Source organism: Eumetopias jubatus, unplaced genomic scaffold (genome assembly GCF_037043125.1).
Source record: "Eumetopias jubatus isolate StellerSeaLion01/CBP00866 unplaced genomic scaffold, mEumJub1_p1.0 scaffold_16, whole genome shotgun sequence".
Taxonomy (NCBI): Eukaryota; Metazoa; Chordata; class Mammalia; order Carnivora; family Otariidae; genus Eumetopias; species Eumetopias jubatus.
Window position 1 is genome coordinate 86,706,862 of NW_028274822.1, and position 21,332 is coordinate 86,728,193.

Genomic DNA, 21,332 nt, shown 5'->3' on the forward strand with positions numbered 1-21,332 from the left:
GGGGGCGGGTTGAGCGGGCCCGGGGGCGCCTGGGGCCACCGCTGCGGGGTCAGGCGCGTCTCACTGGGCCGGAGGGTCCGCGCATCCGCGAGGGCGCTGGTCTGGCGGCGGGGTCGTCTCCCCCAGTGGGCCGTCGGGGCTAGGCGGCCTCCTGCTGCCCCTCGGCTTCTGCTTGCCTGCCGGGGCCCGAACGGCCGGAACCGGGCCTCGTGGACCGGGAGGGGTGTCCGCCGCGGGGCCCCTGCTCTTTGCTCCGACGACCCCGCCGGCCTTCGGCCCCCACAACAGCCAGTTAGAGGCTGTCGCGTGGAATGAACTAGCCCTTGGCACTTTCCCTTACCGGGGCGTGTTGGGTCGCCGAGCCCCCAGGACCCGAGACGGCTGTCCCCGCCAGAAACAATTGCAGACCCTTGGGACTCGGCAGCACACTTGCGGGGGGTGGGGGTCGTGCCCTCGCTGAAGCCCACGAGGGGTTAAGAACCGGGCTCCTGGGGGCTCGCCGTATGGAGACCTACACGGGGCGGGTACTGAATTCGGATTCACAGTAGTGTGAGCGGTGGGGAGCCTGGCTCCGCGGTCTTTCCGGGGGGTGGGGGGGGAACTGGCCTGGGTCAGACGTGGGGGGGGTGCGCCGCAGGCCCAGGCCCCCCGCCCGCAGCTGGAAGCCCTCCCGCTCGCCCGCGCCGCAGCCCCGGCGCGCGTCCCAGCTGCGGCGTGGGCTTGACTAATCAGCCGTTCCCTAGCTGGTCTCCTGCTTCGCCTTCCCTTCCGTGATCCACCATCTAAGCCGCCGCAGGAGGAACCTCTCAAGCAGTGTAATTTGTCACCGCCTTCGCCGAGTCCTCCAGTGGGTCTGTCCCGAGGTTGCAGTAAACCCAAGCCGCCGCGCGCCCCTCACCGGGGCCTTCTCAGGCCCGAGCTCCCCTTCCCTTTGTGCCCGTTCCCCCTGCCCCTCATCCTCCGGCCGCAGCACGCTCCTGGCCGCCGAGCCGTCGCGCCTGCTCCGACTCCGGGAGCTCCGTGACGCTGCCTGGCACTCCTGCCCCCCCCCCCCCGCCCCGGTCTTTGCGGTTTGGCCCCTCCGTTCAGCCCTTGCTCAGATGCCCTTTATCAAGGAGCGCTTCCTGGACCACCACAGGCTGGAATCCTCTAACCCAGTCGCTGCGGTCCCTTACGCTGCTTCCGTTTCTTCTCAGCACCGTCTCAAGTCGGGACTGGTTTTGTTTGGTCTCTGTCCTCCGCGGCCCTGCCTGTCGTGGCGGCCTCCGCGTCCCCGGCGGCCGGAAGCGGTGTGGGACCGGGATGGGGCGACCGCGGGCGGACCGGGTAGAAGTGAAGGCCTGTTGGACAAGGACCACATGGCAGCTGAGGTGAAGGGGAGGGGCTCGAGGCCTGGCTTTGCTGCCCTTGATCTTGGGCCGGTCCGTCTCCCGGCCTCCATTTCTGGGCCTTCTCTCGGTCCTCGGGGTGCTTGCCGAGAGAACCAGAGCCGCGTGGCGGGGAGGGATGGGCCACCGCGGCCGCAGGGCAGGCAGCTCGGCACAGGTCTCCGGCTTTCCTGCTCTTCCGTGCAAGGGGTTTGTTCTTAAAACCCGCTTTTAAGTGACTCCAAGAAACCTTCCAAGAAGCTGCGGGAAGAAACTTGAGGCCAATGTGAAGGATGTGTCCTGTGGTTGCCTGTCTCAGGAGGAGCAAACTAAGGGCAGTGCCCGGGGCTGTCCTCTCTGGGAGACCTAACACAGGGCCTGCCACCAACAGATTAGAGCGCACACTTTTTGGGGGGGGGGGTGGGAATGGTTTGATTTTGGACTCAAGGGCCCTGAATGTCAGGTTTTGTGCTTAGAATGAATTTCACTGGAAACTAAACTAGCTCTGTGCCATTTTCACCAGAAGATACTGGAGTTTCCTGGGAAATGCTAAAAGTGCTTGTGGTGCCTCAGGTTTTTGGTTTTTTTATTTTTATTAAGTTAATTTAAGTCATCTCGACACCCAGTGTGGGGCCCGAACTCACCACCCGAGATCAAGAGTCCCATGCTCTTCTGCCTGAGCCAGCCAGGCGCCCCATGGTGCCTGGGGTTCAAAGCAGCTGCAAGTCCTTTGGGGGAGAAAGCTCACGAGAGCCCTCTGAAGACCGCAGAAGGCAAGGGCTGGCGTAGGTGTGCTTGGCCTGTCCGGGGGACAGGGACTCTGGAAAGAGCCAGAGGATGCGCTGAGAAAAGTAAATAAAGGGCAGGCCAGCAGGAACTTCGCGGCTGGGTGGCGGCCTGCTCACGCGGCGCTCTCCCTGCAGGCCCTGCCATGTCCCGCAGGCTGGGCTGCCTGGTCCCGTCCAGCCTGGCTGTGCTGCTGCTCAGCGGCCTGCTCTTCCTGAAGAAGGAGGCCACGCCGTCGGGGGGCTCCGCGGCCCGCCAGCCCTTCTGGGCTCCCCCGGGGCCCCGCCGCAGCCAGTGTGCCCCCAACCACACGGTGGCTAACGTCTCCCTGTCCTTGCCTGGCCGTCACCGCCTCTTCCTGACCTACCGCCACTGCCGCAACTTCTCCATCTTGCTGGAGCCCTCAGGCTGTGCCGAGGACACCTTCCTGCTCCTGGCCATCAAGTCGCAGCCTGGCCACGTGGAGCGGCGTGCGGCTATCCGCAGCACGTGGGGCCGGGGCGGGGGCTGGGCCAGGGGCCGGCAGCTGAAGCTGGTGTTCCTCCTGGGGGTGGCGGGACCCGCGCCCCCCGCGCAGCTGCTGGCCTACGAGAGTCGCGAGTTTGATGATATCCTGCAATGGGACTTTGCGGAGGACTTCTTCAACCTGACCCTCAAGGAGCTGCATTTGCAGCGCTGGGTGGCAGTTGCCTGTCCCCAGGCCCACTTCGTGCTAAAGGGAGATGACGATGTCTTCGTCCATGTCCCCAACGTGCTGGAGTTCCTGGAGGGCTGGGACCCAGCCCGGGACCTCCTGGTGGGAGACGTGATCCGCCAGGCCCTGCCCAACAGGAACACCAAGGTCAAATACTTCATCCCCCCGTCCATGTACAGGGCCCGCCACTACCCACCCTACGCTGGGGGTGGGGGATATGTCATGTCCAGAGCCACCGTGCAGCGCCTCCAAGCAGCCGTGGAAGAGGCTGAACTCTTCCCCATCGATGATGTCTTTGTGGGCATGTGCCTGAGGAAGCTGGGGGTGAGCCCCATGCACCATGCTGGCTTTAAGACATTTGGAATACGGCGGCCCCTGGACCCCCTAGACCCCTGCCTGTACCGGGGGCTCCTACTGGTGCACCGCCTCAGCCCCCCGGAGATGTGGACCATGTGGGCGCTGGTGACAGATGAGGGGCTCAAATGTGCAGCAGCCTCCTTGCCTCGACTCCAAGGGGCGGGTTGAGTGAGTAGACCCAGTGTTGATTTTCCTGTCATGATGACAAATTGAGAACTTGACACTTGACCCTGATGGTCTATAGGAAATGCTGACTTCATTTTTGTAACCCCCACCCCAACCTTGCTAACTCTGATTAAAAACACTGAAACCTGGCTTCACCTGTCCCAGCATGTGTTGAATGGGAGCCAAATTTGGCTTAGCAAATGCTGCCAGAACTCGGGTGCTGGGGGGGGGGGGGTAGTTCCTGGAGCCCCTTGGGGCTCTGCCAGTCTGGGAGGTGAAGGAAAGAGGCTGCACAGGGCCCCAGAATATACACACAAACATGTTCTTTTTGAAGTGCAAAACAAAAAAAAATTATTCTCCTTCAGATACAATAGAGAAACTCGAAGGAAAGAAGGAAACAAGCATGTGTTGGAACGTGTCCTATTGAGCACCAGGTAAATGCTCTACTTTCAGTTCCTTAAGGATAATGGACTTTTGGCTCCTAGGCTTCGCTGTCCTTACAGGCAATGGGGCTAGATCACAGAAGGCATGAGAAACACTTAAAAAGAAATCTTATGAACAGGCTCCCCTCCCCCCCACAAAATGCACATTCCTATGGGGGGGAGCAAAGACTACATCATATTTGAAAATGTAAGACTGGAAACAGAAGTTAAACAGCTACTGAACTTGTCTGGGCATGACAAAAAAGGACCCCTCTCTCTGGCCAGGCTGCCGAGATGCCCTGGGTGAGAGGTAAAAGGATGGGTGCATGGGAAGCTGTGCAGACTGGGGTCAAATGTTAAACAGGGTGCAGTGCCCCAGGGGTAAGAACCAGGTCCATGGGGTGGGGGGGTGCAGGCGCTCCCAGCTCACTACTGCCTCCGGCCTGATGGGCCAGGGCAGGACCTGCTGTGTCCTCTCCGTGCAGGGAAGGCTGGGCCGGCCCCGCCTTCCCCAGGCAGAGCCCGCAGACGTGGGCAGCAGCCGGGCACTCAATCCTCACGCAGGTAGGCCTCCTGCTCCGGCTCGGCCCTCTCGTCCCCTTCCTCCTGTGTTTTCTGACGGAGCTCCTCCGTCTGTGCTTCTGCCAACTTGGTCTCTGCTTTCTGGGACAGCTGACGCACTTCCTGTACCTGCGACTTCACCAACTGAATGTGATTCCGGGCAGTTATCGAGGCCTGATCTGCTCCTGCCAAAAGATGGGACAGTGAGGCTGAAAGGTTGCATGGGGCGGAATGCGTGGGGCAGGCGGGGGGGGGGGGGGTGTCAAGGAAAGCCTGGGGCCCTGTGGCTGGCGTCTGAGCCCCTCCGTCTTAGTCTGTCCCTGCCCTCCCTCTCTGCATAGCAGAGAACTTCCTACCTCCACGCTGAGGTCTGCATTTTTCTCCAGCTATCGGCAGCTCTCATTATTAAGAATGACAACCCCCACAATCCTCTTTATAGCTACACAGCTCTTAGCACGGACACCTTATGAATTTAACCACACAACTAACACACTTCTTTTTGACAAATTAATAGCTCAATGGAATTGTCAAAGCTCTCTTTCATCACCCAACCCAATCTTCAGAGATAACCTCTGTGGGAAGTTGAAACGGCATCTTTCTCCTCTTTTGTACATATGGAATGCACAGAGAAATACTGTTACCTTTTGTGTCATTATGTAAATTTATACTACTTATTGAACATATTTTGCAATTTTTTTCTTTAAAAATGTTTTTCGGGGGCGCCTGGGTGGCTCAGTTGGTTAAGCGACTGCCTTCGGCTCAGGTCATGATCCCAGGGTCCTGGGATCGAGCCCCACATCGGGCTCCCTGCTCAGCGGGAAGCCTGCTTCTCCCTCTCCCACTCCCCCTGCTTGTATTCTCTCTCTGTCAATTAAATAAATAAAATCTTTAAAAAAAAATGTTTTTGGGCTCTCATTTTGTTTACCTGCTACTAGTATGTCCTCATATAGATACACATATTTATCAATTCATCTATAGAAGATCTGGGTGGTTCTTTCCAACCTTACTGTATTAATAAGGATCTTCAGTACAATGCTAAAAGTTAGTGGAGAATTGTAAGCACCCCTCTTATTGCTGACCTTGATGGGAATGCCTCTCATAGTTCATTATTAAGTAGAATTACTTAACCTTTATCATGTTAGGAAAATTCTATTCATAACTGTACTTAGATTTACATCATAAATGGGTACTACATTTTACTGACGGCTTCGGGGCACATAGTGACATTACATGGCCATTATATTACGTAGCTTTCCTCCTCTACTGCAGATGATCTCAAGTAGTGAGTTATGTTGATAGTTTTTTTTTTTTTCAGTATTGAAGTGTCTTGTATTTTGAGGGTGAATGGCTATATTTGACTTACATCCATATAAGCGATGCTGACCATAGTTTTGTTCCAGTGCTGGCCTAGTGCAGTTTGCGGTCAGGGCCCATGCTGACTTTATACAGTGACAACAGTCGGAAGGCTTGCCATCACGTTCTATGCACTGGTATGCTTTCTGCAACAGGAATTATGTTTCTTGAAGATCTGCTAAGACTCTCCATGAAACAGTTGGACTTAGTGTCCATTTTGGGGGCACAAAATCTTTGAATACTATTTCAACTTTTATGGTTATTGGTTTTATTTGGATTCTTTACTTTTGGGGACAATTTGGGATTTCCATAAAGACTGTAATATTTATATAATGAAAAGCCCTCCGTATCTCTAATAGCCCTTTCTGATGTTACTTTTGCCCTCTAAAAAGTCATACTTGCCAAATTTTTAAGGGAACATATTTTGCCTTTTTAATTATTTTTTAAAGATTTTTATTTATTTTAAAGAGCGTGAGCAAGCGCATGAGTGGGGAAGGGGCAGAGGGAGAGAAGAGAATCCCAACCAGACTCCCCACTGAGCACAGAGCCCAACGTGGAGCTCCATCTCACAACCCTGAAATCATGGCCTGAGCAGAAATCGAGTCGGACGCTGAATCGACTGAGCCACCCAGGTGCCCCTATTTCTTTAAATCTTCTTACACCTTTTATTTCACATACATACATCATTCATTTCTTTACCACTCATCTACCGATGGACACTGGGTTGCTTCCATATCTTGGTTACTGTAAATAATGCTGCAGTAAACACAGGTGCATATATCTTTTTGAATATTTTTGTTTTCGTTGGGTAAATACCCAGTAGGGGAATTACTGGATCATATGGTATTTCTATTTTTAATTTTTTGAGGAACCTCCATACTGTTTTCCACAGTGGCTGCACCAATTTACATTCCTACTAATAGTGCACAAGCATTCCCTTTACTCCACATCTTGGCCAATACTTGTTATTTCTTGTCTTTTTGATAGGAGCCATTCCGGCAGGTGTGAGGTGCGATCTCGTGATTTTGATTTGCCTTTCCCTGGTGATTACTGATGTTGAGCATCTTCTCGTGTCTGTTGGCCATCCGTATGTCTTCTTTGGAAAAATGTCTATTCAGATCCTCTGCCTGTTTAACTGGATTGTTTTTTGGTGTTAAGTTCTATATGTATTTTGGATATTAGCCCCTTATCAGATATATAATTTATAAGTATCTTCTCCCATTCATTAGCTTGCCTTTTTGTTCTGCTGACAGCTTCTTTTGCTATGCTAAAGTTTTTTATTTTGGTGTAGTCCCAATTATTTTTGCTTTTGTTTCCCTTGTCTGAGGAGACCTATCCATACCTAGATGTTGTTAACGGTGAGATTGCCTATGCTTTCTTTTAGGAGTTTTATGGTTTCTGGTCTCACACTTAGGTCTTTAATCCGTTTATTTTTTGCGTATGGTGTAAGTAAGTGGTCCAGTTTCATTCTTTTGAACGTAGCTGTCCAGTTTTCCCAACACCATTTGTTGAAGGGACTGTCTTTTCCCCATCGTATAGTCTTGCCTCCTCTGTTGTAGATCAATTGACCACAGAGGTGTGGGTTCATTTCTGGGCTCTCTATCCTATTCCATTTATGTCTCTTTTTGTGCCAGTACCACATCGTTTTGATTACTATGGATTTGTAGTATATCTTGAAATCCGGGATTTTGATACCTCCAGCTTTGTTCTACTTTCTCAAGATTACTTTGGCTATTCAAAGTCTTTTATGGTTCCATACGAATTTTAGGATTATTCTAGTTCTGTGAAAAATACTATTGGCATTTTGATAGGGTTGCATTGAATCTGTAGCTTGTTTGGGAGAGTATGGATATTTAAACAATAATAATTATTCCAATGCATGAGAGCATGATATGTCTCTACATCTCTGATGTCTTCAATTTTTTTCATCAATGTCCTAGTTTTCACTATATGTGTCTTTCACCTCCTTGGACAAATTTATTCCCAGGTGTATTACTGCTTTTTATTTTTTTTTTTAAAGATTTTGTTTATTTGAGAGAGAGAGAATGAGAGGGAGCACGAGAGGGACGAGGGTCAGAGGGAGAAGCAGACTCCCTGCTGAGCAGGGAGCCCGATGTGGGACTCAATTCCTGGGACTCCAGGATCATGACCTGAGCCAAAGGCAGTCGCTTAACCAACTGAGCCACCCAGGCGCCCTCAGGTGTATTATTGCTTTGGGTGCAATTGTAAATGGTTGGTTTATTAAGCTTTTGTTTATTTATTATTTATTTATTTAGAGTGTGTGTGTGTGTGTGTGCGCGCGCACGCGTGCACAAGCAGGGGTGGGGCAGAGGGAAAAGGAGAGAGAGAATACCAAAGCAGACTGTGCCCAGCAAGGAACCCAACAGAGGGCTCGATTCCACAACCCCTAGACCATGACTCAAGCTGAAACTGAGTCGGATGCTCAACCAAGCCACCCAGGTGCCCCTTGTTAATCTTTTTTTTTTTTTTGTAAACATTGAGTATGTTAGCTGTGGGGTTTTCATATATGGCCTTTATTATGTTGGGGGATGTTCCTCTAAGCACACTCTATTAAGAGTTTTTAACACGAATGGATGTTGTATTTTGTCAAAGGCTTTTTTTTGCATCTATTGATCCTATGGTTTTTATCCTTCCTCTTATTGTGAGGTCTCACACTGATTTGCAAATATTGAACCACCCTTTCATCCCTAGAATAAATCTCATTTGTTCTTGGTGAATGATCTTTTTAATGTATTACTGATTTCAGTTTGCTAATATTTTTAAAAAAGATTTTGACAGAGTGCGCTTGCGTGAGCACAAACACAAAGAGCAGCAGGCCAAGGGAGAGGGAGAAGCAGGCTCCCCGCTGAGCAGGAAGCTGGACTCGGGGCTTGATCCTAGGACCCCGGGATCATGACCTGAGCTGAAGGCAGATGCTTAACCAACTGAGCCAACCAGGTGCCCCAGTTTGCTAATATCTTATTGAGGATTTTTGTATCTATGTTCATTAGAGGTACTGGCTTCTGGTTTTCTTTTAAATATTTACTTGAGACAGCGTGAGCACGTGTGCTGCTTGGGGGCGGAGGGGCAGAGGGGAAGGGAGACAGAATCCCAAGCAGACTCCCTGGTGAGTGCCGAGCCTGATGCAGGGGCTTGATCTCGTGACTCTGACATCAGGACCTGAACTGAAACCAGGAGTAGGAAGCTTAACAAACTGCACCACCCAGGCACCCCTGGTTTTCTTCTTTTTGTAGTGTCTTTGGTTTTGGTGCCAGGGTAATGCTAGCCTTGTAGGATGAATTTGGGAATTTTCTTTTGTCTTCTGTCTTTCAGAGTAGTTTGAGAATAGGTATCTTTTTAAATATTTGGGGGAATTCAATTTGGTGAAGCCATCTGGCCCTGGACTTGTTTGTTGGGTTTTTTTTTTTTATTCCATCTCATTACTAATAATTGTTCAAATTTTCTATTCCTAATTCACTTTTGGAAGATTTTCTGTTTCTAGGAATTTATTATTTCTTCTAGATTGTCCAGCTTGTTGGCATATAATTATTCATACTCTTAAACCTTTGTATCTCTGTGGTGTTGTTGGTACTTCTATTCCAGTTCCAATTGAGTACTTTTTTTTTTTTTTGGATGAGTCTGGCTAAAGTTTATCAATTTCTCTATCTTTTGAAAGAACCAACTCTTGGCTTCACTTTTTTTTTTTTTATAAGATTTTTTGAAAATTCTCTACACCCAATCTGGGGCTTGAACTCACAACCCCAAGATCAACAGCCAGCCAGGCGCCCTTGGCTTCACTGATCTTTTCTCTTTTTAAAACTTTATTTCTCCTCCAATCGTTATCATTTTGTTCCTTCTACTAGCTTTGGGATTTGTTTGTTCTTTTTCTAGCTCCTTTAGGTGTAAGGTTAGGTTTTTTGAAGGTTTTGTTTCCTGAGGTAGGCCTGTATTACTGTAAACTCAGAACTGCTTTTGCTGTGTCCCAAAGATTTCAGTCCATCGTGTTTTCATTTTTCTCCATGTATTTTTTGATTTCCTCTTTGATTTCTTGGTTGGCCCACTTGTTTAGTAGCATGTTGTTTAGCCTCCATGTGTTTGTGTATTTTTCCAGGTTTTTTTTTTGAAATTGATTTCTTGTCTCAATTTGTTGTGGTAGGAAAAGATACTTGATAGGATTTCAATTTTAAACTTAGACTTGGTTTATCGCTTAACATGATCTATTCTGAAGAATGTTCCATGTGCACTTGAAAAGAATGTGTATTCTGCTGTTTTGGGCTGGAATGTTGTGTGTGTAAATGTAGGTCTATCTGGTCTAACGTGCAGTTCAAAGCCATTGTTTCCTCGTTTTCTGTCTGGATCATCCATCCTTTGATATAAGTGGGGTGAAGTCCTTTACTATCATTGGATTACTGTCAACTTCTCCCTTTATGTCTGTTAATATTTGCTATATATAGGTGCTCCTATGTTGGGTGCATATTTACAATTGTTATGTCTTGGATTGATTCCTTTTTTTTTTCTTTTGGTTAGGGAGAGAATGCACACACGGGGAGGGGGAGAGGGAAGGAGTGAATTTTTTTAAAGATTTATTTTAGAGTGTGCTTGTGGGGGATGGAGAGGCAGAGGGTGAGGCAGTGAGAATCTTAAGCAGACTCTGAGTGGAGTGTGGAGCCTGACGCTGGGTTCGATCTCATGACCCTGAGATCATGACCTGAGCTGAAACCAAGAGTCAGTCAGATGCTCAACTGACTGTGCCATCCAAGCACCCTGAGAAAGTCTTAAGCAGGCTCCATGCCTAGTGTGGAGCCTATATGGGGCTTGATCTCATGACCCTGAGATCATATTAGCCAAAATCAAGAGGCAGATGCTCAACTGACTGAGCCAACCAGGTGCCCCACACAGTCTTAGTCTACTTGTCTGATAGAAGTATCACTACCTTGGTTCCCCCCACCTCCCCGCCGGTCTCGCTTATATTTGCATGGTGTATTTTTTTTTCCATCCCTTCACTTTCAGTCTATATGTGTCTTTAAGTCTGAAGTGAGTCTCCTGCAGGCAGCTTATAGATGGGTCTTGTTTTTCTTACCCATTCAGTCACTCTATGTCTTTTGATTGGAACACTTAGCCCATTTACATTTAAAGGAATTACTGATAAGTATGTACTTACTGCCATTTTGTTAATTGTTTTCTGGCTGTTTCTATAGTTCTCTGTTCCTTTCATCTTTTGTTCTTTTCCCTTCCAAGTTTCATGGCTTTCTTTAATGTTTATTTTTTGTGTATCTATTACATATTTTTGATTTGTGGTTACTACTAGGTTCATATATAACATCTTATGTGCATAGTAGTCTATATTAAGTTCGTTGCTTAAGTTTGAACACATTCTAAAAGCACATTTTTACTCCCCATGTTTTATGGATGTCATGTTTTACATCTCTTTGTGTATCCCTTGACTAATTTTTGTAGATATAATAGATTTTTACTACTTTTGTGGTTTAACCACCATACTGGCTTTCTAAGTGAATAATATTTTTACCAAATACATTTGCTTTTACTTGTGAAATTTTTTCCTTTGTTAAAATTTCAGAATTTTAACATTTCCTGAGTGGTGATGAACTCCTTTAACTTTTGTTTGGGAAACTACCTCTCCTTATATTTTGAATGATAACCTTGCTGGGTATTCTTGGTTGTAGGTTTTTTCCTTTTAGCACTTTGAACATATTATGCCACTTCCTTTTGGCCTACAAAGTTTGTGCTGAAAAACCAGCTATCAAATACCCCTTACGGGGAATCTCTTGCATGTAACTGTTTTGCTGTTTCTAAGATTCGGTTTATCATTACTTTTTGTAATATTAATTGTGTCTTGGTGTGGATCTCATCCTGTTAAGAGCTATCTGCTTCCTGGACCTGGATGTCTGTTTCCTTTCCCAGATTAGGAAAGCTTTCTGCCCCCTTCTAGCTCTTTTCTTCTGGGATCCCTATAATGCAAATGTTGTTATACTTGATGTCACCGAGTATCTTTAACCTGTTTTCATTTTTTATTTTTGCCCTTCAGCTTGTTTTCCATCATGCTGTCTTCCAGGTTGCTGACCCATTCTTCTGAATCTTCTAATCTGCTGTTGATTCATTCTAGTGCATTTTTTTAATTTCAGTTGAATTCTTCACCTCTGACTGGTGGTTTTTTTGTTGTTGTTCTTTGTTTTAGAGAAAGCAAGAGCAGGAGGGGCGGGAGGGGGAGAGAATCTCAAGCAGACTCTGTGCTGAGTGTGGGGCTCGATCTCACGACCCTGAGATCACCACCTGAGCTGAAACCAAGAGTGGGACGCTTAACCTGTGCCACACAGGCACCCTTTATTTTGTATTTTCTCTTTGTTGAAATTCTGAGTTCATCCACTTTTTTCTCAAGTCCAATATCTTTATGACCATTACTCTGAATATCTTCTCAATTGTCTTAATGTTCTTTTAGTCTTGAATCCTTATTCTGACATTGTTCTGCCAGCTTTTTGGGGTAGCTTTCTTTTAATAATGGTTTGGTTTAGCTTTTTATAACTTTTTTTTTTTAAGATTTTATTTATTTGCCAGAGAAAGAGCACAAGCTGGGGAGCAGCAGAGGGAGAAGAAGCAGGCTCTCCACTGAGCAGGAAGCCCGATGTGGGGCTTGATCCCAGGATGCTGGGATCATGACCTGAGCTGAAGGCAGATGCTTAACCAACTGAGCCACCGAGGCACCCCTAGCTGTGATTATTTTTTTTTGAACATATTCATAGTTATTGTGATGACTCATGTTGGAACTTGTTCCTTTTTCTTTTAAAACTTCCCTGTCAGGGCATCTGGGTGGCTCAGTCGTTGGGCATCTGCCTTCGGCTCAGGTCATGATCCCAGGGTCCTGGGATGGAGCCCTGCATCGGGCTCCCTGCTCTGTGGGAAGCCTGCTTCTCCCTCTCCAACTCCCCCTGCTTGCATTCCTGCTCTCTCTCTCAAATAAATAAAATCTTAAAAAAAAAAATTTAAAACTTCCCTGTCTTAAATTCATTTATCAAGTTTTGTTTAGCAAGGTCTAATGTTGAGCTGATGTCTATCTCTTCTCAAAATTACTGGCATGCTTTCACTTCTTCCCCAAACGGATTTAAAAAAATTTAAGTTTTACTGAATTTTGTTCATTCTTACATCTGTTGTTCCTAACTTTTTTCTTCACAAAGTAGTTTCTTCAGAAAGCATATGTGGTTGGTAGACCGAGTATTTTTATGTCTAAAATGATATTTGGGTGGATATAAAATTCTAGGTTATTGATTTGTCACTTTGCATCTAGGGTTGTTGATCAGAAGCCATATCTGATTATACTTCCTTTGTAGGTAAATCTTCTTATAGTTTAAGTATTACAAAGGAAGTACATAAAGGAAGTATATAAAAATTGTATATTTTATATTGAGCCCTTTTTATTTTTTTTAAAGATTTTATTTATTTATTTGAGAGAGAATGAGAGAGAGCACGAGAGGGAAGAGGGTCAGAGGGAGAAGCAGACTCCCTGCTGAGTAGGGAGCCCGATGTGGGACTCGATCCTGGGACTCCAGGATCATGACCTGAGCCGAAGGCAGTCGCTTACCAACTGAGCCACCCAGGCGCCCTATTGAGCCCTTTTAATCAGTTTTGTAAAAATGTCTTTTTTCCCAGATAATGCTTACACTTTACTTTCCCTTTTCTCCAGCTCAATCTAAGGCTGCCTGGGAATGTTCACACTGGAATGCCTCAGCAAACCTTCCTGTTCACTGTACCTAGAAACTCTGCTCCCACCTCTGGTGTGGCACTGCTATAATGCTTTCACGTTTCTAATGTTTCACTCTTCATTCCACTTGTGCTTCTAGGATCTCGGATTCCTTTAGTTAAGATTTTTTTTTTTAACTTCTAAAAATATATATTAATTATATCCTTTTTAAGATTTGGTACTAGAGCCCCTAGTTTGTTATCTTAGAGTCAGAAAACAAAAATTTCTATGAGCTACCCAGTTTGAGACCAGTTCAGGTAAGAATAAACTAGTTTTCTTCAAAATATATTTAGTTAAAAACCTTCAGCTCAAGCCCACTGGGTGGATTGAGAGGTTCAGAAAACATCCTGGTGAATGAATAACCGCATTTTCTATATTGGGATACAAAGGTGCAGAGGCTTAGCATTGAGCTGAATCTTACTGTACCCAGTGTCTCAGTGCATTTCTTAACCCTTTGGTCCCCATTTTCTTCATTTGTAACATGGGGATACTAATCCTCACAGTTCCTTAAATTAAAAATTCTATAAAATACTTACTGCAAGCGTGAAACAGACCAGTACTAAATAAATGGTAGCTATTATTTGTCCTGGATTTGCCACTGACTAGGATTCCAGGTCTCCATTTCTCCATCTACACAGTAAGGTTCATACAGATTAGTGGTCTTCAGTCTCCTCCAACTCTGCCACTGTATGACCAGTTATCAATAAATATGGGGTTATAAAAAGAATAAAATGCTTAAAGATGATTTAGATGCAATTATTCTAATTGGCAATAGCTGTGTCGTTTTCTAGAATATGGACTCCCTAGCTAGTGGAAATGGGGACATTTTCTCACAAAGTTAGAGCCACATGGGCCTTAGACTAATGTAAATCCCTCATTTTACAGCCAGATGAAAACTCAGATGGCACCTAGGGAGTGACAACTTGAACCTACCAGTTTGGTATGCAGCTTCTGCCGCCATCTCTGAAAGACCAAGTGCAGTCAGCCAAGTGGTTTCCAACTTCAAGTATTCTTGTTGTTTTGAAGTCATCTGTAAATTAAACACAGCACTTGAGCCAACATGAAGAGGTTAATAAGCACATTAACATGGCCTTATTCAAAACAGATTTAGAGAACAGTTACTATAAGACACCACAACGAGGTAGGCGCACTCATACAGAAACGTCTATTAACATTTTGCTTACCTCAACTCTGGCTCCTATGATCACCTGCCACACTTCATCTTCCTCCTGTGAATTCATTTTCCCAAGTAAACTTGTATATTGTCGGTACAAAGAAATTAAGGTATAAACGGCCTACAAATATAGAATAAATGAGTAAAATAAGTGAGGCATATTAGGATTTGTGAGATTTATACCCCAAGGAAATAGAGTCCCATTACAGCAAACTATTCAGTCCTTCCACCTCACTGAAAATGCATGACTGTAGGAGGTAGAGGCATTATTCCAGGACATAAGTATTTCCACTTGTCAAATTCTGTGTTTATAAAAGCTTGTTAGCAATTCAGACATAGAGAATACAATGTAGAGGGAAAACTCAGAAGGCGGAGGGAAAAAGCTGCTGAAAAATGAAGGTACAATAACCCTATAAATGATTTGGATTCTCCAGATACCTCTCTACTACCTCAGGTAAGTGGTTTTCAAACTGTCTCCACAGCGAAATCCCTGGTGCTGTGAGTGGTAGACTCTAGACCCCTTTACCCATAACTGAACTCAATCAGCTTGGCTTTCTTGTCTTTACTGGGCTGCTGTATTTAAAGATCTAAAAATCACTGATTTAGGTCAAAGGCTCAGCCAACTTTTGTAAAGGTCCAGAGTAAATATTTTAGGCTTTATGGGCCCTATAGTCTCTGTTACAACTATTCAACTCACAAAAGCAGTCTTAGACAACATATAGACAAATGAGCCTGGCTACGCTCCATTAAAACTCCAAAAACAGGCATCACAGTAGATTTGGTTTACAAGCCACAGTTTGCTAACCCCTGGTTTAGAAGATCAAGACTTAACAAGAAGACACTTACCTTAGTATATTCAGTGATTGCTTCAATCAATGCATATGTGGTCTGAGAGAGAAAGGTGGAGGTGCTATCTGTTACCAAAGACACAGCCCTCCTCATTAATGCATCATTACTAAGAGAATGAGGCTCCAATTTCTGAAAGACATAAACATTTCACTCAACTTCTAAAGCTTGAACCAGCTGAAGAAACAAGTGAAAAACACTTCTCACATTGCAACTGCTTGTTTTCTTTTTAGGCTTTGTTTTGGCTATTAAAGACAATATATGGAAATAATTCCAAAGTATGCTTTCTATCTACTTTTATTCTTTATGCTATGTTCCAAATAGCCAAGCATTTCTTTATATGAAATAAAAGTCTAGTAATTATAACAAATTCGATGAAATTATGATTCATTCATTACTACAGGCTAGATACTTGGGATATGAAGATATGTAAGATCTATTCTCTGTCCTCAAAGATTTCAGATGGGGAAGGGGAGGAGCTGGGGCTAACAGGGAACTTGAAAAATTAATGCAATCAAGTACGATGGTGGCAGAAGTCTGTATAAGTGTCTTTTTTTTTTTAAAGATTTATTTGGAGAGAGTGCGCACGCACCAGGGAGAGACAGACCCCCTGCTGAACATGGAGCCTGATGCAGGGCTTGATCCCTGGACCCTGAGATCATTTCCTGAGCCGAAGGAAGACACTAAACTGAGCCACCCAGGCACCCAGAAGTCTGTACAAGCTACAAGTAGGGACATGCATGAGAAAACAATCACTTTTATGTTGAATGAAAATAGCTTAAAAAGACTTCACAGAGTTGATAAGGGATAAGCTGAGTCTAAGAAAGTAAATGGGTGGATGGCGGAGAGCAATTCTGAGCAGAATGAACAGTACAGTCTTGGGTAGGGGTTGGGGACACTTCACTCTGACCTCAGCTATTATGTTAAAAAAAAAAAAGCCAATGTACCTATCTCAAGAGTTAAGGAAATGTGGCTGCCTTAACTAAATTCAAGTATTCCCTGCTTTCTAAAAGTCTGCGCTAAGTCTCTGCTTTTAAGGTACCTGACTGTATTTAGTACCTGATTTCAATAACCAAAAGAAGTCCGGAGAGGATTTTCAAGTTTACAAAGAAAAAAAAAGCCTTTACTGTACTAAATGTCTTTTGTAAAAAGCAAAGTGGCATAACATGAACTTTTGGAAAGATATTCTTCACTTTATGCTGAATTATGAAAGGTTTTACAGGAATGCTCTACTTTCAGGTCATCCCTGACTCTGCCTTTTCCTTCCTCAGCAGAGCATTTATTGTATCAGAACAAAGAAACCAATTCCTCTGATCATATGCAGTCTTGTTTTTGCTAGAGTATAAACCCACAGAATCACTTACTGAAAGTAGCAGTCAAGAAATCTTTGACACATGAACAAATCCAGAATTTTACTTACCATATTTATCTTCCATTCAAATAAGTATTCATTACATACCTTGCACTGAAGGTACAGGAAGACTGAAAAGAATATTATTTCTGCTCATTGGAAGCTAATTCTGATATATTCTAACTTATGTCTTCATAATGCATTTTATTTTAATCTCAACACAGGGCTTGATCTCACAACCTTGAGATCACAACCTGAGCCAAAACCAAGAGTCGGACACTTAACCGACTGATCCACCCATAATGCATTTTACAGTGCGTTTCACTTGTTCCTCATGACAGGCCAGGTATTATCACTTCTTTTTTACAGATGAGGAGATGGAAACCCAGAATAATTACATTATCTCCCAAAAAGTCACGTATTTGACCTTAAACCACATCTTCGTCAACTTTTGTACCCTTTCCATTATGCTCTGCTGACTCAGGAGAGTGTAATCATCAAATATCAAAATACAACACAGTGGTCAGAAAGAGGGAGATCATTGTTGGCCAGAAACTCTGAAAGGCTTTAAAAAGAGGTGGGACTGGGCCTGAAGATAGCTAGGAAGAGAGCTGTCAGGCAGCCTGGGGATGAAGAAATAATGAGGAAAAGATACATCTGTTGCATGCAGGGGACATTCAGGGATCTGGCCTGGTTCCAACAGATAGATAGCACAAGGGAGGTAAGAGAACAAGGAGACTGGAGTACGGGGAGAGTTGGCTGGGTTTTAGTTCTGCAACACACAATGGAGAGCTGCTGCAGGTTCTGAAGAACAGAAGTGAAACGGCCATTCCTACAGGATAATGACCTGAGGCTCCTGTCATGTGGCCCAGAACTGAGGTAACTGGGGCTTAAGAAAAGTGTATGAACTGAGAAAGGACAAACCCAAAAACTTCTTTTGAAGGAAAGAAGAAAGGCTATCCTAATTGTGGCAGAAAATGGCCTGGTGCTCAAGTAAGGGTTTTAGGATTAACAATTCTATGAACAAGCAGAGATGAGGTTTGGTGTGAGGAACAAAAAGAGGCAGGCTCATGAGAAAGCCTCAGAAAATGCTGAAAAGATTTGTGATTAAAAGATCAATTCCATTTAAGATTTATTTATTTAAGAGAGAGAGAACACAAGTGGGGAGGGGAGGAGCAGAGGGAGAAGCAGGCTCCCCACTGAGCAGATAGCCCGATGCGGGGCTGATCCCAGGACCCTGAGATCATGACCTGAGCTGAAGGCAGACGCTTAACCAACTGAGCCACCCAGGCGCCCCTGGAATTGATCTTGTTGCGATAAACACACATATAAGTATCAGAAATATTCTGCCGAAATGGGGTTTGCTAATTTCCTATTGAGCTCTTTCGCAGAAAGCATATAACCAGTGATCTTTTTAATAAGGTACCACTTTCATATCACCTACGTGATAACTCCACCTAGATGTCTACTAGACATTTTAGACTGTCATTTCCAAAACTTAACTCTTGATTTCATCCTCCCCAAACCTACCTCCCCTCCACTCCAATAAATGGTAACTCCATTCTTTCAGGCGCTTAGGCTTTTTCAAAAACCCTGGAATATACTCCATATTCAATCCATCAGCAACTCGTGCTGACCACATTTGGTCCACTTCTCCCCACCTACACTGTTGCCCGCCTACTCCAAGCCTGGACTAGAGCAACAATCTCCCATTGGTCTTCCTAGTTCCACACCGCAACCTTTAAAACCTTATGTGAGATGGTAACAGCCTGTGTTAAATTCCTCTGTGGCTTCCTTTTCAGAATAAAATTCAAAGCCTTACAATGGCTCAAAAGGACAAGACAGTGTGAGTCTCAGCTAATTTTCTGTTTTTGTCTATTACGCTCTTTCTCATTCCACTCCAGCCACATTAACCTTTTTGCTGTTCATCAAACATATCAGGTACACACACCTGCTTCTAGGTCTTTGCACTCAAGAGTTCCTTCTGCCTGGCAAACTCTTCTCCAAGATATTACCATGGCTCATTCTTTCAGATCATTCTGATCACAACTTAAATATCACCTTATCAGAGTAGCCCTCCTGGACCAAACTCTCCTATCTAAAATAAAACAACTCCCTCCCAGTCCCCCTATATTCTTACCCTATTTGCTTCCTACATAGCACTCATCAGGTAGCATTTTATATTTATTTTCTCCCCTTTCTTTTCCCTAGAATGTGGGTTTTTTTTTTTTTTTTGAGCGAGAGCGAGAGAGATGGGGGGAGGGGCAGAGGGAGAGGGAGAATCTTAAGCAGGCTCCATGCCCAGGGTGGAGCCCCATGCCGGGCCAATGCAGCCCGATCTCACAACCCTAAGATCATGACCTGAGCCTAAACCAACGGTCAGACGCTTGGCGCACCTGGGTGTCTCAGTAGGTTGAGCTGCTGACTCTTGATTTCAGCTCAGTTCATGATCTCTGGGTTGTGGGATCGAGCCTGGGGTAGGGCTCTGTGCTTAGTGCAGAGTCTGCTTGTCCCTCTCCCTCTGCTCCTCACACCCCCACCCCGCCCCTGCTCTCTAAAATAAAATCGTTAAAAACAAAACATCTAAGAGTTGGACTCTTAACCGGACTGAGCCACCCAGGCGCCCCCACCCCAGAATGCAAGTTTTATGAGAGCAGGAATTCTGTTTTGTTCTTACATTTCCAACATGTGGCACATTAAAGTTGCTCAATAAATTTCTGTTGAATGAAAGACTATTCTGATAGATTGTAATATCCTCATCTTATTCTCCTCCCTCTTTATGCAATTTGACCACCTTGACATACTGTTCCTACCAAATGGGACAATTAAAAATGGGAATATTAATATATTTGCTCAGCTATGAAAAGATGAGGCTGGTATAGGAGAAAGTAAACCATCGCGTGGGTGGGGGAGCACTGGGTAACACGAAGAGCTGAGGGTTCACTGCCCGCACTGTACACTAACACACACCCACCGACACTACGGGATTTTTACCTGTGCGATAGGAACTGCACACAGGGTCACACCAAATCCAACTGCCACAGTTCTGTGCCATGGTCTTATCAAGTCTGAGAAGCAGCGCTTCTTAAAGTTAGCCACGACAGGAACACACTGCCTGTACCTAGAAACACAAGTCAAATTTAGGAAGGCGGTGACTACCAATCTGTAAGTCTCTTCAATTTGTTGGCAGGGGTTAGAAACTCACACTTGGCCAAGCAGGAGCCTACACGAAGATGCTGGGTCGGCCTTCCAGGTGACAGGGCTCGGGGGGGAGCGGGTCGGACTGGAAAGCCTCGGACTCGCTGGAAGGGGCAACTGCTACCGAACTCTCGGGAACCTCGGCCGCGCAGGGATGCGCGCCCAGTGATTTCGAAGTTTCATCGGTAACAGGTGTGGAAGTTTAAAAGGCAGTCTCAAAGCTTTTTAAAAACCTTCGGCCAAAATAAACACTGCTGCACGCAGCATTTAGCTCCGGACCTGTGGCCGAGGTTGCCAGGTGTCCCCGATGGTCCCCACTACGTCACACCCGGAACCCGCAGCCAGCAGGGCCGCGCGGGGACCGACCAGCTCCTCTCCTGCCCGCAGGGAAAACTTCCTCTCATAACCCGCCGCTCGCCCGGGCCGCTCCCCCATCTCCTTCCAGTGACGGCGATGGGCCAACGGGAACTCGCGGGCAGGCCGAGGCGCCGCAGGAAGCCAGCCCGAGCTTGGGGAGGGAGGAGGACTGGCGTTCAGCCGGTGGAATAATGGAAAAACCGTCAGAGAGAAATAAACCCCCGGTTTGGCCGCGGGAGGCGGGAGGCAGAGCCGGGACGTCCTCGGACCTGAGAGGGGCGGGACGCCGCGGCCTGCTCGGCCGAGGAGCGAAACGAGCGCCGGCTACGCCGGCGCTGCCGTCCCGGCCACGGCGCTACTTGCGGCGCCTCCCCCCTTGCGGTGCTGCCCTCGTACCCGACCGCAGCGGTACCTGAAGAGGGAGGCTACGCTCCGCGACAGCCAGCTCCTCAGAGCCGCCATCCTGCGCCGGCCAGCCGCCAGACGCACACGCCGGAAGTGACGCCACTTCATGAGCGGAGAACGGGGCGCGGCCTCTTCTTGAGCGGGCCTGGCCCCATGACCACACCCCAGCCCGAAGAAGCAGTCGGGATTGGACGGGAGGGAGGGAGGGGGCGGGGCTTAGGGTAACGCCAGTAACGGCTGCGGCGAACGCCCAACGGCCGGAGCTTCGGCGCGGGACGGGGCGGGCCCTGGGCCTGAGGGCGAGGAGCGGGCGGAGCGGAGTCGGCCGTCGTGAGGGGAGCTTGGACTCCAACCCGGGCGTGGCCGTGCCTCGAGAGGCAGCCCTAGCCCGGGCGCGAGGCGCAGAGCTCTTCCGTCAGCGAGCCGAGCGCGTCCGGCGCGGGGGCGGAGCAGCTCGCCGTGGGGCTGGCGGCTGGAGGGGTGGGCGCGAGGCGGGCGCGGCGGGGGGCGGGGCTGCGGGCGCGGCGGGGGGCGGGGCTGCGG

The 21,332-nt window shown here is 46.8% G+C and overlaps 2 protein-coding genes across 3 annotated transcripts; one reads left to right on the top strand and one right to left on the bottom strand.

The window, feature by feature from the left end:
- The first annotated feature begins 2,286 nt into the window (after window positions 1–2,286).
- On the top strand, window positions 2,287–3,524 carry B3GNT4 (UDP-GlcNAc:betaGal beta-1,3-N-acetylglucosaminyltransferase 4). The gene has a single exon (XM_028096512.2). The coding sequence runs from the start codon at window positions 2,299–2,301 to the stop codon at window positions 3,370–3,372; it is 1,074 nt and encodes a 357-aa protein (XP_027952313.1). The 5' UTR covers window positions 2,287–2,298; the 3' UTR covers window positions 3,373–3,524.
- A 148-nt stretch (window positions 3,525–3,672) lies between these two features.
- On the bottom strand, window positions 3,673–20,912 carry DIABLO (diablo IAP-binding mitochondrial protein). 2 transcript variants are annotated; one of them, XM_088019437.1, is made up of 6 exons: window positions 20,797–20,912; window positions 19,824–19,950; window positions 15,479–15,610; window positions 14,643–14,753; window positions 14,392–14,488; window positions 3,673–4,537 (listed from the first exon to the last, which is right to left on the bottom strand). In XM_088019437.1, the coding sequence occupies exons 1-6, from the start codon at window positions 20,895–20,897 to the stop codon at window positions 4,341–4,343; spliced, it is 765 nt and encodes a 254-aa protein (XP_087875563.1). In that variant the 5' UTR covers window positions 20,898–20,912; the 3' UTR covers window positions 3,673–4,340. The 2 variants fall into 2 exon arrangements, with proteins under 2 accessions (XP_087875563.1, XP_087875564.1); XM_088019438.1 differs by lacking the exon at window positions 20,797–20,912 and adding an exon at window positions 20,035–20,135.
- Window positions 20,913–21,332: the final 420 nt, after the last annotated feature.

What these genes read in the sequence shown, in the direction of transcription:
- B3GNT4 (XM_028096512.2), top strand. Translation starts at nt 2,299, where the DNA reads ATGTCCCGCAGGCTGGGCTGCCTGGTCCCGTCCAGCCTGGCTGTGCTG.
- DIABLO (XM_088019437.1), bottom strand. Translation starts at nt 20,897, where the DNA reads ATGAAGTGGCGTCACTTCCGGCGTGTGCGTCTGGCGGCTGGCCGGCGC. An exon ending in CAATCACTGAATATACTAAG is followed by an intron (nt 14,754 to 15,478) that starts GTAAGTGTCTTC and finishes CTATATTTGTAG; the next exon opens with GCCGTTTATACCTTAATTTC. An exon ending in TCATAGGAGCCAGAGTTGAG is followed by an intron (nt 14,489 to 14,642) that starts GTAAGCAAAATG and finishes TTTAATTTACAG; the next exon opens with ATGACTTCAAAACAACAAGA.